This window comes from Toxotes jaculatrix, chromosome 8 (genome assembly GCF_017976425.1).
Source record: "Toxotes jaculatrix isolate fToxJac2 chromosome 8, fToxJac2.pri, whole genome shotgun sequence".
NCBI classification, from domain to species: Eukaryota; Metazoa; Chordata; class Actinopteri; family Toxotidae; genus Toxotes; species Toxotes jaculatrix.
The window spans coordinates 12181702-12195701 of record NC_054401.1 but is presented as its reverse complement, the minus strand read 5'-3'; the positions used below and the strand labels follow the sequence as shown (position 1 = coordinate 12195701).

The following is a 14000-nucleotide window of genomic DNA, read 5'->3' as shown; positions in this document are numbered from 1 at the left end:
AAAGTGTATATTTTGCTGCCCTTCGTGGTCTGCCACGTCCTAATGTGAAACCACCTGAAGGAGGGAGGGGGCAGGTAGAGAGTCACGTGGTCACACAGGTAGACTCACTACAAAAACGGGGAAATGTTCAGCCATTACTCCGAGATGTTGACTGCGGGAGGTTTCACGTAATAATTCACACGCGACGAAACCTGGATTTACGGAGCTCACCTTTGCGCTCAGGTGTCGAAGTAAAGGTGTTTACACTTCTTGCCTCCCGCGTGTGTCCTCTCCGGCCTATCTTAAGTTACTGTCCTTTAGTTTTGTGTAGTATTATATTAGTTTTTTTGGTGGTGTTTGTGCTCAGATGACGGCGCAGGTAGACTACCTGGTGGTGGTTTTCACCGCCACATCTGGCGCGAGCGGAGAGCTCCTGGGATCTGACGAGAAGGAGCTCGTGCGGTTGGTTTGGCAACTGGTGGATGTAAAGAACAAAAAGGTAAAAACCTATTACTACACCACTTATTATTCTTCATTGTTGTTATTGTTATTCTAAAACAGGAAGTGTGGTAAATAAAGGAGCGAGCAGCTAAACTGAACTCCAGTCGGAAATACAAACGACATCCATAAATAATTATTTTAATCAATATTAAATCGTAAGTTAAATGGCGAGTCAGGTGAGTTTCCTCTTTATACACATCTCTTGACACTTATAAAACCATCCACAAGTTGAATATAAGCTCTTAAGTTATTCAGCATAATGGGAAGACAAATGATGTGTACACTGCAAGGTGTAAGGTATTAAATAGCATATAAACAGGTTCTATGCTTTAGTTGCACTTCATTGTTATAATAGCTATGTAATAATCTGTTTAACTGCCAATTAACACAATCATATATCACACCACTATTATACTGTATATTCTACAGCCTGTGAGTTTCTACATGGGCCACTGTTTGAGGACTGACATGATTTTTTTTTATTCTGTGAAACAGTTGGGCAGGGTGAATGAGCTCCTCATTAAACCTGACCTCTCAGACTTGACAGAGGGAAAAGAGGAGGATGTGGTGGAGGAGAGCGTTGAAGAGGAGAATGGATCTGGAGCTGATTGTGTCTCTACAGCCTCAAGCCTTGAGGCAGCTTTAAACCTGGTAATAATATCATCTGAAATAATTTTTTTAGCCTTGTAGTGCATAGTAATTATTGACACACTGCTGACTGAGATGCTGGAGCTAGATTATGAATGTCTTTATTTCTTTCCTAAATGTTTGATGTTTGTCTTTGCAGTTTCATCTACAATTGACAAATGAGGTGAACAGTGCGGGCGCAGGCACGTCCGTGTGTTTATGTACAGACGGGCAGCTCCACATCCGCCAAGTGATTCACCCTGAGGCCGCTAGCAAGGTGAGTGAGCTGGGTGGGTGAATGCCTCGCAGCCAGGGTGGATGTTCGCTCATTGCAGCAGGAACCTTCAGCGCTCACACAGCCACAAAGGGATGTGTTGTGCCAGCACTGTCCTCCTGGTTGTGACGGTGAAAGCTGAGATCTAGTCTTGCAAACCTGTTTAATGACATGACACACGCCCATGCACATACTGTACTTGTGCATCGCCACACAGCGAAGCTGATGAAATTCTCCCACATGTCTCAAAGCCATGAGACAACTATTGGCTTGAGCAAACAGCAATATGAGAGCAATAAAATGGCAGCTGTTGATGGGCCACGTGTTCACATCCTTTCCTTTAATTTCTTCCCTCTCCAGAACATCCTGGTGCCAGACTGTTTCTACTCTTTCTTTGACCTTCAGAAAGAGTTCAAGAAGCACTTCCCCACATCTGACCTCAAGGCTTTGAATGTACACATCATGGCAGAATGTATCCTTCAACAGAATGATTTTGTGTGTATTACACTGCAATGTTGTTGTTGTTTTTTTTTTTCAGTTTTTAACATTTTTTGGACAGCTCTGGTATTTCTTCTGTGTATTTTACCTGATCTCGTGTGCACTTATTACGCTCAAAAACACACAACACACACATATTAGAAGTTTATAGGCCACGGGGTGTTGGCTGCAGGACTAGAGGTTTTGAAATGCAAATAGGGAAACAATGGCTGCACCTTACCAAGTGCTCAGTGAAAGAGTGTGTGTTTAGCCAACAGAGCAAACCCCACACACCCACTGGAACAGGAAAACTAACATCTCGCTCTGTGTGTGTCTGTTGCCTTGCTCACTGTAGTTTCTTTTTTGTCTCTCATTTTACCAGTTAGACACCCACATATACATGCTTAATAATACATTTTTTTTCTTGCCTGTTTGCCTGTTTTTATTTCTTTTTCTTTTTTCTTGCCTTTTCCTTGTTTGTTTTTCCTTATTTCATTGTATGCATTCCTTGACTGCATCTTCCTCAGCTCTTAGTATACCTGTTGATGTGCCCCCCATGTGGGATCCCTCAGCCACACTGGATCCGTCAGCCATATTGCCTGCAGAAATAGCTGTACAGCAGGTCCAGATCATGTCCAACATTGTCCTTGCACTGCTTTCTGAGCCATTTTGTGAGTACCATATATGATTTTACTCTATGACACTAAAAGGGAAACACTGGGAAGTAGTTAGTTTTACATATAGACCTATTGTGTGTTTAGAAGTAAGATCATTACTATATTACTAGTATATTACTTCAGAAAGTTAATCGGCAGATATTTTGAAAATTGACTAATTATTTTTGGAATTTTTCAAGAAAGAAATTCCAATATTTGATGGATTTCAATTTTCTTTATTTTCTGACACGTTACAGACAAAACTATAAATCAGTCAATTTAAATAATGATTCTAAAAGGAAACTCCCAGTTCTGTATGTCTGCATGTCCGGCCAAGATATGTTTTATTTCTGTGCCATCAATTGAGACCTGTCAAAAAGCAGTTTTGAAATCGCATGATTTTGGAATCCAAACTCTGTCGCTTCCCGATTACAGGTCACATGTTTTCCAACGCGGAGAGAGTTAGTGAGAAGTTTGAGACTGGAACTTGGTAGGTGAAGTTTGCTCAAGATAAATATTCTTTTTGTTCTCTGCCTCTGAAATCAACTCCACATCCACTCCTGCTGTGCTAATGTCTGTGTCTACGTGTGTGTGTGTGTGTGTGCAGCAGCAAGATGGAGAAAGTGTGCGACAGCACAGTGATCAGAGCCAGAGGGTTGCCATGGCAGTCTTCTGACCAGGATATTGCTCGATTCTTCAGAGGGCTCAACATTGCCAAGTACGTTGTGGATATATTGAGGGAATGCTCACGTATACAGCTTTTTGTGTTGATTTTCATTAGTCACCATCATATCTACTGATAATACTCTGAGGCCTGCTGTTGACATTGGGTTTACTATAACGGTCTGTATATTGTGGTCTATAGAGGAGGGGCTGCACTGTGTCTTAATGCTCAAGGAAGAAGGAATGGAGAAGCTCTGGTTCGTTTTGTTAGTGAAGAACACAGAGACCTGGCGCTGCAGAGACACAAACACCATATGGGCAACAGATACATAGAGGTAACCTGTCTGAACCTGGCTAATCATTAAAAATGAAGTAAATCAGCCACACTGCCTATATTCAAGCAACTGAGGGTATTCCACTGATAATAATAATCGTTCTTCATTAACTCCTTTCCTTCTAATGGCAGGTTTACAAAGCAACAGGAGAGGACTTTCTGAAGATAGCTGGAGGTGAGGCAATAGAACTGTGTACACCCAACCAAGCCTTCCTTAAAAGCAGTCACCTGAGTATATAGTAAAATTCTCCATGAGGTCACATTCATCATGTTTTTCAGCTAAATTACCCAGACTTTTTGTTGCAAGATCAGAAAACTTATCACTTCAGAAGGGAGGAGTATTTTGACTGCACATTGTACACCCATTAGGAGATAATCAGTCCAGTTATCTCTAAGGCATCTTTCAATCTAAGTCAGCAACTGTGACCAGACTTCAGTGTGACTGTTTGTTTCTGTCTGAGGTTGGTAGTAACTTTGTCAGCAATGCACAGATCACCACTGAGTCATTTGACCTGCATAATTCCCAAGAATTATAGTCAGAAGGGCAAACAGTGCCATGAAAGACACTGCGAACGATTAGTGTGCCGCTCACGGAAGAAAAACGATATGCTGTTGAAGTCCACAGCGTGATCATATCTGTTTATTTACTTGTGGTTTAACAGGTGTGACTGTTTGTCCTTGTGTGTGGCAGGTACCTCCAATGAGGTAGCAATGTTCCTGTCTCGTGAGGACCAGATCATAGTGAGGATGCGAGGTCTTCCTTTTACAGCCACACATGAGCAGGTGCTGGCCTTTTTCTCGCCGGGAGATGGTCTTAAAGACACGTGTCCGGTCAGTGGAGGGAAGGATGGCATCCTATTTGTTCACTACCCGGACGGGCGTCCCACTGGTGATGCCTTTGTTTTATTTGCCTGTGAGGAACACGCCCAGTGTGCTCTGAAGAAACACAAGGAAATCCTGGGGAGAAGATATATTGAGCTATTTAAGAGCACAGCAGCAGAGGTCCAACAGGTATGTCAGGGTGTCCATCAAAGATGCGGGCGTGCTTCTTTGTGCAGCGTGTACTTTTACATTGTGGATTCATTTGTATGTTTATTTTTCATTTGTAAAGTGTTTGATTTGTCTCCTCATTTTGGATTAAGGTTTATTGTTCTGTCTTTGTTCATCTTGTCTGTTTTCTAAAGACAAAAAGAAGGTTTTTAGTTCTCTCTTCTCTGTGTTTGTTTGCGTGCTCACAGCAGAGAGTGACAGCGTATGGGTGTGCTTCTTTACTCCGCAGTTAGTTGTAGGAATTACTGGAATAGGGCTTAAGGGTGGGGACCTGCATAACAAGGTGGACTGTGTGTGTTTCTCTCCTTAGTGCATAAGTACACATAGTTACTCAAGCTACTGTTTTGTTTTTCTTCTTTCTTTCCTTTTCTTTCTTTCGCTCTTTCCTTCCTTCCTTGCTTCTTTCTCTGTCTTCCACTGCTCCAGCACCTCTCCCCTGAGATGAACACGCGTGGACTAATTTTCTTATCATTGCGGCCTGATAAGCATACACCCACATACATATCTATGCAGAGGCCGTTCCTCATGCTTTCATGTATGGCAGACTAAGTAGTTTTATTGGTCCTCTCCAGAAATGCAAACATGCTGGTGTCCTGCTGGCAACAAGCCAGCTCCTGTCTGACACTGCACACACACACACATTTAAACACAATGTGGACTTGTCTTTGCTGTACACAAGATGTCTGTTAAAACGTGGCTTATGTGTCTCATTGTGTATGCACTTTTTGTTAAATTTTAATCATTGATAAGTACTTATGTATCACAGTGCTAAAGTATACGATTTAGTTTTTCCTAAAACTGATTTGAGGAAGTGTAGAAACGACTCCCTAAAGTAGTGTCAGTGGAAAATCACTCCACTAAGACAGCACTTCTGCCTCCTTGATAGTCTTTGTTATAGGCAGAGTGCATAATTTGTAATTGTGTGTGTTTTAGGTGTTGAACCGTTACTCATCAGCCCCTCTGATCCCCGTGGCCCCTGCCCCCTTGGTGCCAGTGCTACCCTCGGTATCTCTCCTTCCCCCTCCTGGTGGTTTGAGGGACTGCCTGAGGCTGAGAGGGCTGCCTTACACAGCGAGTATAGAGGACATCCTCACCTTCCTGGGCGAGTTTACACACGATATCAGACCTCATGGCGTGCACATGGTCCTCAACCAGCAGGTACATGCAAGAACCGCACCGACACACCCATAGACTCACAGGCTTTATTTCTCAACGATGCAGTAAATTTTTGACTGTGCCTGTTTCCAGGGTCGTCCGTCAGGTGACTGCTTCATCCAGATGACCTCAGCAGAGCGGGCACTTCAGGCCTCACAGAGGCTCCACAAGCACGTGATGTCCAGCCAGCGTGGGGCCAACAGCCGTTACGTGGAGGTGTTCCCCTGCAGCGCCGAGGAGATGGGCTTGGTGCTGATGGGAGGATCTCTCTCACACACACATACACACACACACACCCGGAGCAGGAGTGGGACAGGGCTCAGCCCGCCGCCATGTAAGTCCAGACGTAAGTGCTTCTGGGAGCTGGGGGTGCTTCGGGACTGCAGGGTAGGTGGGCTCCTGCCGTGGGGGCAGGGTTGCTGGGTTTTCTCCAATCTAGAACTGTGGGAGGACGAGGACATCTGGTCTGAGTAGGAGTATTCAAAACTGCGTGCGTTGGTGTGTGTGTGTGTGTTTGTGAGAGTGTGGTACCTCTTTGTTTAGTGTGATTAAATTACCCATCTGCATGCACTGAGAAACCTCATGAGTTAACCGTTTCACCTGTGTTCACACATTCCGATTGAATGTTGTAGTTCATCTTTCCACCGGCATGTTTATTACTCATTCTTAATTTTACTCCCTTACCACTGCTTGAGTAATTCATGAAGATCTGAAAGGGTTGGAAAAGTGTAAGCAAGACAGCTTCAGTATCCTCTAGCCTCTAATATGGCGACATGGCTTACAACTCTCCAGTCTTATCAGATTGGTAGTGGTGGTTGTGGGATTTAGCCTCAATAGATTGACGCGCCTCAGGTGTGTGCGTCTCCTCTGCTTGTCCAATCAGGAGCTGTGGGAAAGGTGGGCAGAGCTGAATGCTGGTGCGTAGATGTGCTTTGTTCTCCGTGTCTGTAGTCATGCACTACAAATGTGCACTGGTGCACTCCTAGTTTTTAAAAACGAGATCTAATGTTTTTGAATTGTTTGAAATGAAAAGCAGATGAACACACGAGTGAAAAGGACACAGCGCAGGGATTCAAGGCTAGACGTGTGTGGGTAGTGATGAGGCCATGTTAGGACAAGATAAAATTTTTATGACTCTTGAGCAGAAATACATGTTAGACAGCAGGTCCCTGCTCCATATAACCCAAACTTAGCCCATGGACAGAAAGACATTTTGAGGACAGGGAAGCTGTTCAGGCAGCAAGGCCAAAAAGTTATCATGTGTTTAAAATGGCAGAAAGTACATATTATAAATTTTGTACTCCCTCATATAACTTATTTTTCTTCAGAGTATATCCACAACCACTTCTGGGATCCTAATAATTTCAAACTATGTTGATTCACTTGACCTTTACACTAATACTGGAAGCTTGTTACTTGTTTGGAGAGTAGCTAACAAGTGAGCTGCACAGATGGTGACACATAAAAACACTAATACTATAAGGGACGCTGTGGTTCACACCTGAAAACTGCTCACCTCGATACAGGTCTACCAGATATTCAAAGTGAGCCAGTTCAATGCATCTTACACAAGGAAGCTTTCACTCTTTAAAACATATGTACATACTATTCACGTGTGAGGTGCTGAGCGATGATAATGGCGGTCATTGTTTGCAAGTTTGCATGAGAACGTTGTTCTGAAGCGAACAATGACCGCGTTTCACTGTCATGACTCTGTGTACTTCTGTTGCTGTTTGTTTGATTTTAAGTCCTGTATCTCTTCTTCTGTTCTCTCCTCTCCAGGTTTATCTCCCCCATCCTACTCCTTCACTCCTGCACCACCTGTCCTGCCTACGGAGGCCGCTGCTGCTCTGTACCCTCCCATCGGTCAGGTGTTACTGACCCCTCGCCCACTGCCGCCAGGACATGCCTACTACCCGGGCGCAGCTCAGCTATACATGAACTACACAGCCTACTACCCCAGGTAAACACTGATAGCTGAAAATGAACAGACACAGATGCTTGCTGGCATTAAAATGCAGCCATTCATGTTGATTACCTGATTTGTCTGTCTAGTGACTTAAATTTGGATTCTGCTCAAGTTTTTTCAGTAGTTTTCAGTCTCACCTTCTTCTATTTAACCACTCCTCATATTATTTGTGTTCGGTTTAGGTGGTATTTCAATAATACTGTTTATCAGCTCGTCATATAATAATAATATCATGACAAATTTCTCTGTAGAGATATTGTGGTTAAGAGTTCTCAGTCATAAATAACTGACAAGGTTATGATAAGTCCCACAAAAATGACTAAATGGGATAAATAAACATTACTCTCAAACATTAGTCTCTTTTCATTACTCTCTGGTTGCATACTGATGTGATAAATCCTTATAATCATTTGATAAATCCGGGTATACTTTGCAGGAGCTTGATTTTCTTCCCCAAATCAGGGGTGTTTGCAAATTTACAGTATGTGGTAATCACACTTTCCCACATAAAATGAACCAGGCCATAACCAGTATAAATAGGTCTAAGAGCCAACTGACTTCCATGCTGTAAACTGAGCCTGTCAGACAAGCCTGTTTACTTGCAGGCTGTGTGCTGCTGAGTAAGCAAATAAGAAACTAAACCGGTAATGTTTACATGTTTGATTTTCTAAGCCTTCTGTTTGCATAGGTATTATTGTGGTAACTTGAAGAAAATTAGTGTACTAAAACATTTCATGATATGTCTTACACTCACTGGAACTAATAACTTCTATATTGGTGAATTAAAAACAAAACTTTTTCATTGCTGACTTGTTAAATGTTGCCGGACTTTTTGTGCAGAAAAACACAAAGATTGCCTAAAACTGTTTGGAAAAACTTGCTGCAAATTCAATGTACTTTGGGTGAGAAATAGATTATAGATTAGCAAGAGTTTTTTTTCCACATCCTCTTGTTTTCATTGTTGATTCTATTTGATTCACCAAAAATAGACTCTTGTTCAAAGTGGAAAAAGAGGATCAGTTTGCCTTTGTTGAAATGCATCTTGCCAAGGAGAAAGAGTGGGACAAGGGTAGTTAATAACTGAACACTGTGGTATCAGAGAACTTGGTAAACATTGGTGACCTCTGTTTCTCCCTTGTGAGCCCTTTGTCCTTGAAAAAACAGGTCATTTACAGATGACACCTAAAGTTACTCCCGGTCTCATGATTCTTAAGAGGTTTGTTTGCTCTGAAAAATGCACCCTTTGTTGCTTTTTCGATATTTTCATGGTAACAATCCGTCTATACCTCCTCTCTATTCTCTCTCCAGTCCACCTGGCTCACCTACCACTGTAGGTTTCTTCCCCTCCCCCTCCTCCCTCTCCTCCCCAGGGGGGTTGGTGCGCATGCCAGGTTTGACCTACAACAGCAACGGAGTCAAAGACCTCATTAATGCAGTGCAGGGATACCAGGTAAGAGACAGTTTTCTACAAACTTAGCATTTATCTGAAAAACTAGTTATTCATCCAGTTCCTGTACATGAAAATGTTCGGTTCCTTCAGAGTTCACATTCCTCTCTGTAAGGTCCAAGTGTTGTATTCAAATCCTCTTCTATTGTGGGTGTGTACTGTCAGGCATCCACTGTTTTTGCCCAGAGGCTATCAAACTAGTTTATCCTGTCTACTCTCCCTGTTCTGTCACTCATGCACTGCTGCTTGCTTAGACTTGAATTAGAGGAACTCGAGCCTTATTTAAACTTGGAAGTGAGTGAAGAATCCCAGGGATATGATAAGTCAGTGGATTTACAGAGTTTATACTACATAAATAGACAAAGTCAGACTGAATTTTTTTTTTTTTTATTTCTCATGAACAAACTCCCCTTTCACATCCATAACAGATTTTACAGGTCCATATAGTCTTTAGTTTAGTTTCTACAGTTGCTTGTATCTCAGCCCCCTGTCTCTGTCATTCCTCCCCATTCCTCACACCACAGTATGCCCCCGAGGATGCTCTCATGCACGCCCATGGGCCCGTGCACGCTCATGACCCGGCCAGGACATTGCTTACGCAGCCCAAAGAATGGGTGTGTATTTAAGGTGTCTGAGGCAGGTGGCAGGTAAGGATTGGCTGAGGGCTCAGCGAGGGGGATTTAGTTTAGACAGTGATTGTAGATGCGGCTTGGTTCTTGACTGGTCACCGTGGGCTACAGGGATCCACACAACAGTGATATTTTCTGTTTAAACAGGGAATTTTCTACTAACCGCACAGAATTTCAATAATGGACATATCTTTGATTGGACTGAGTGGTTAGAAGAATTTTCTTGGATTTTCAGTCAATCACTGGGTTTTGTTTTGAATGATTTTGACAGGGCTGTTCTCTGACCGACTGCAGGGCCTTTTTATGAAAGTCTCCTTTATCAAATACAGGCTACGATTTCTGTCACCTCAAGCATTAGCTAAGAGGGTCAGTTGACTGTTCACTAAACCCTGCCTCGTACACTTATTATCCAGTCATACCTTAGTAACTAGAACTAGACTAGAAATTAACTTGGTATTTCATGAACCTGGAAGGTGGTGTCTTTTTTTTAATCAACAAAAAAAAACAAGAGCAAAAGTGTGCTGCTTTAGTTAAACTGCTGACCAGTTTTTAAAAAAATCACTAGAATTTTTTTTGGTAATTGTTATGGTTGTAAACTGCATATGTGTGAGAAAGGAAAGTCTGACAGGCCTAGCAGCAGTACCTAAGAGTGGCGAGGCTTAGTGAACGGTCAGTTGGTGGTGTTGTAGTATAATAGAACAATAGGTGGGTAATTACAAGTGTAGCCCTCAGGCGGGTAAGAAGGTGATGGGTAACATCTGGTGCTGGTGTGAGGGCTCTGTGTTTGTCTGTTTTAGCCTGAGATAATTCTCTCTCTCTCTCTCTCTCTCTCTCTCTCTCTCTCTCTCTCTCTCTCTCTCTCTCTCTCTCTCTCTCTGCTTCCACCCCCCTCTAGAGTCCCGCGGAGTCCGTTTCTCTCCTGAGCAGCAGTCTGATTGGTCAGTCCAGCGGAGGTGATACTCCTCTCATGTCCCTGCCCGCTCTCATGACCAAGCCGGTGGGACAATACCTGGACCTGACCCTGCTGTAGGGTCACACATATACAAAGGTCATGTGTCAGTGACTTGTAATGTATTGTTAGGTTTTTAAAAAATAGTCTTTTAGATGTGTTATTTATATCTTTAAGAACAGAAATTAATGTATTTTATACCAAAATCATTGTGGCCGTAGCCAAAGAAATAGCAGTTTTGTCTTATATTGCACAGTGTGTATTTTAAAAGCTTTATAGAGATTTTTTTTTAACATGTAATGATATTATAATCATTAGGATATATTTGCTAGCCAAACTAGAAAAGAATGACCTAGTAGCAACTGAGCTAACACTTTTCCCTAAGCTTTTATGTGAAGAGTGAAAGAGAGAGAGAGAGAGAGTGTGTGTGTGTGTGTTAGTGTGAAAAAGATGAGAATGAGTATGATGCATGGCTGTGTTGATACATTTTAATACTTAATCTGTTTATTAAATACATTTTGTGTTTATATACATTTGATACAGTACATAGTGATTGTATTGGAAGCTTTAGTGCATGAAGAAGTTAGTAGTAAAACTTTAAGATGTTTACATAATGCCAAATATCAATGCACTGCTAATCAATAAGACTATTAAAGAATCTAATAGCAGTATCTTTGAACGATATGTTACACTGTGAGTTTGTCAAATAGTCCGATCCTTGTGTCAGACTTAACTTAAAAAAAAAAAGTGACATCTCACACTACATTAACCCCCTCCTCTCATCCTTGTTGTGTAATGCCAATGTTGCCTTGCCTTTTGTTTTGGTTCCTCATCTGAACAGAGGGCAGCCCCAGTTCCAGTAACCTAATCACAAGGCTGCATTCTTCATGTCACAAGCTCTCACCTCACTGAGTGAATATCAGGAGCCAGAGGTGGTTTCTGACACATTTTTATTACATATTTTCCTCAGATAGGACCACAAAGATTCGTCAGCCAATCACACTTTCCTTGTCTTCTTTCCACCATCTATGCTGACATTGGGGAATGTGATTAAATAAACAGATTTTCCTACAGAAATCCCTTTGGCGAGTAGATGGAAAGTTGAGAGGGAAAGAAAATGAAGAACATCTCTGATATGTATCTCATGAATTTAATTGCCATTTGTGCCCTGAAAAGTTTCTGTTTGAGCTCCATGTTGCTGTACACACATCCTACAGTAGGACTTTGAACACCTGCTCAGGACGTCCTGCTGCGGCCGTGCTGAAAAAACAATAAACATAACATGTGAAGTCCGCTGGTCTCCAGCTGGTTAATTTCACGATTTGTTCTCTGTGCATTTCCTTTTTCTTTGCAGTGTACTTATTGTGCTGTTGAGTGTTTGTGAAGTGCGGCAGTGCAAACACACAGGTGGAGTTGGTGATGACAGAATGTGGCTGGAGGCAAAACTGGGGGAACTCCCTCACACTGTCCTCAGTGATTACCTCTGCGTTTCCCACATTCACACACATGCTATGGCAAAGAAACTATTGTCACTCACACACACTAAACACATTATGTGAGACGATGGCCTTTTTTTTCACAGGGTGGAAAAGTGAAGCATAGAGAGTGCAGGAAGGGGGGAGAAAGAAGGAAAGCAGACAAAACCATGTCAGACCCCCTCAGGGCAGACTTGGCATTGTGTAATACAATCTTGTGCACCCCACCCAGCTTGATCCCTTTAAACACTCACTCATTCTCCCACTCACAAAAAAAACACACGGTCTAAACCAGCATAGCAACACCATTAGTATCCACGCAACAAAGCCCAAAATACTTTTTTTTCTTTAGTCCTTAACTTTTACCACTTTATTGGCTGAGTTTACTGGGAAATATACAGTGGGTATGGAAAGTATTCAGACCCCCTTAAATTTTTCACTCTTAGTTATATTGCAGCCATTCGCTAAAATCATTTAAGTTCATTTTTTTCCTCATCAATGTACACACAGCACCCCATATTGACAGAGAATTACGAAATTGTTGAAATATTTGCAGATTTATTAAAAAAGAAAAACTGAAATATCACATGGCCATAAGTATTCAGACACTTCGCTCAGTATTTAGTAGAAGCACCCTTTTGAGCTAATACAGCCATGAGTCTTTTTGGGACTGATGCAACAAGTTTTTCACACCTTCCTTCGGGCCACTCTGCCATAAAGCCCCGGCTGGTGGAGGGCTGGAATGATGGTTGACTTTCTAGAACTTTCTCCCAAATCTCTCCACTGCATCTCTGGAGCTCAGCCACAGTGGTCTTTGGGTTCTTCTGTACCTCTTTCACCAAGGCTCTTCTCCCCCGATTGCTCAGTTTGGCCGGACAGCCAGCTTTAGGAAGGATTCTGGTCGTCCAAAATGTCTTCCATTTAAGGATTATGGAGGCCACTGTGCTCTTAAGAACCTAAAGTGCAGCAGAATTTTTTTTGTAACCTTGGCCAGATCTGTGCCTTGCCACAATTCTGTCTCTGAGCTCTTCAGACACTTTCTTCCACCTCATGATTCTCATTTGCTCTGACATGCACTGTGAGCTGTGAGGTCTTATATAGACAGGTGTGTGGCCTTCCTAATCAAGTCCAATCAGTATAATCAAACACAGCTGGACTCCAATGAAGGTGTAGAACCATCTCAAGGATGATCAGAAGAAATGGACAGCACCTGAGTTAAATATATGACGGTCACAGCAAAGTGTCTGAATACTTATGGCCGTGTGATATTTCAGTTTTTCTTTTTTAATCTGCAAAAATTTCAACAATTTCGTGTTTCTCTGTCAATATGGGGCGCTGTGTGTACATTAATGAGGAAAAAATAAAACAATGAACTTAAATGATTTTAGCAAATGGCTGCAATATAACAAAGAGTGAAAAATTAAAGGGGGTCTGAATACTTTCCGTACCCACTGTATGTCATCTATTGTGGTGGGAAAAAAGCAGTGTGATTTATTATTGTTTCATAATTAAATTTCTTTCTGTGTGAAGTGCTAATTATTGATTATAAATGTTCATTTAGTAGGTTTTGGTTCAAAAACTGAGAAAGGAGATTAATTATTTGCACTGTTCATACATCATAGATCATTCTGCCTGTTACACTCCTGATGTGTGATGTGGTCAGTGTAAAAAATGATTGTTCCATTAACATTTTAAGATTGAGGCTTGAGTTGAGAAATTTGGGTGAATTATATTGAATGACGTTCCAACTCCAGTAATACAAACATCTAAAGCAGGATGTGATGTTATTTATTCTCTTGTCTACTTAAGTATTCT

The 14000-nt window shown here is 42.0% G+C and overlaps 1 protein-coding gene across 6 annotated transcripts; it reads left to right on the top strand.

Annotated features, from left to right (window-relative positions):
- The first annotated feature begins 148 nt into the window (after positions 1-148).
- esrp1 (epithelial splicing regulatory protein 1) lies at positions 149-12002 on the top strand. 6 transcript variants are annotated; one of them, XM_041043563.1, is made up of 17 exons: positions 152-236; positions 347-478; positions 976-1131; positions 1268-1384; positions 1742-1853; positions 2386-2529; positions 2950-3004; positions 3122-3232; positions 3380-3512; positions 3644-3686; positions 4203-4522; positions 5495-5719; positions 5810-6062; positions 7499-7679; positions 8994-9135; positions 9657-9746; positions 10657-12002. In XM_041043563.1, the coding sequence occupies exons 2-17, from the start codon at positions 347-349 to the stop codon at positions 10789-10791; spliced, it is 2349 nt and encodes a 782-aa protein (XP_040899497.1). In that variant the 5' UTR covers positions 152-236; the 3' UTR covers positions 10792-12002. The 6 variants fall into 6 exon arrangements, with proteins under 6 accessions (XP_040899496.1, XP_040899497.1, XP_040899498.1 ...); XM_041043562.1 differs by having other exon boundaries at positions 149-478; XM_041043564.1 differs by having other exon boundaries at positions 152-478; positions 5810-6050.
- The last annotated feature ends 1998 nt before the right edge of the window (positions 12003-14000 follow it).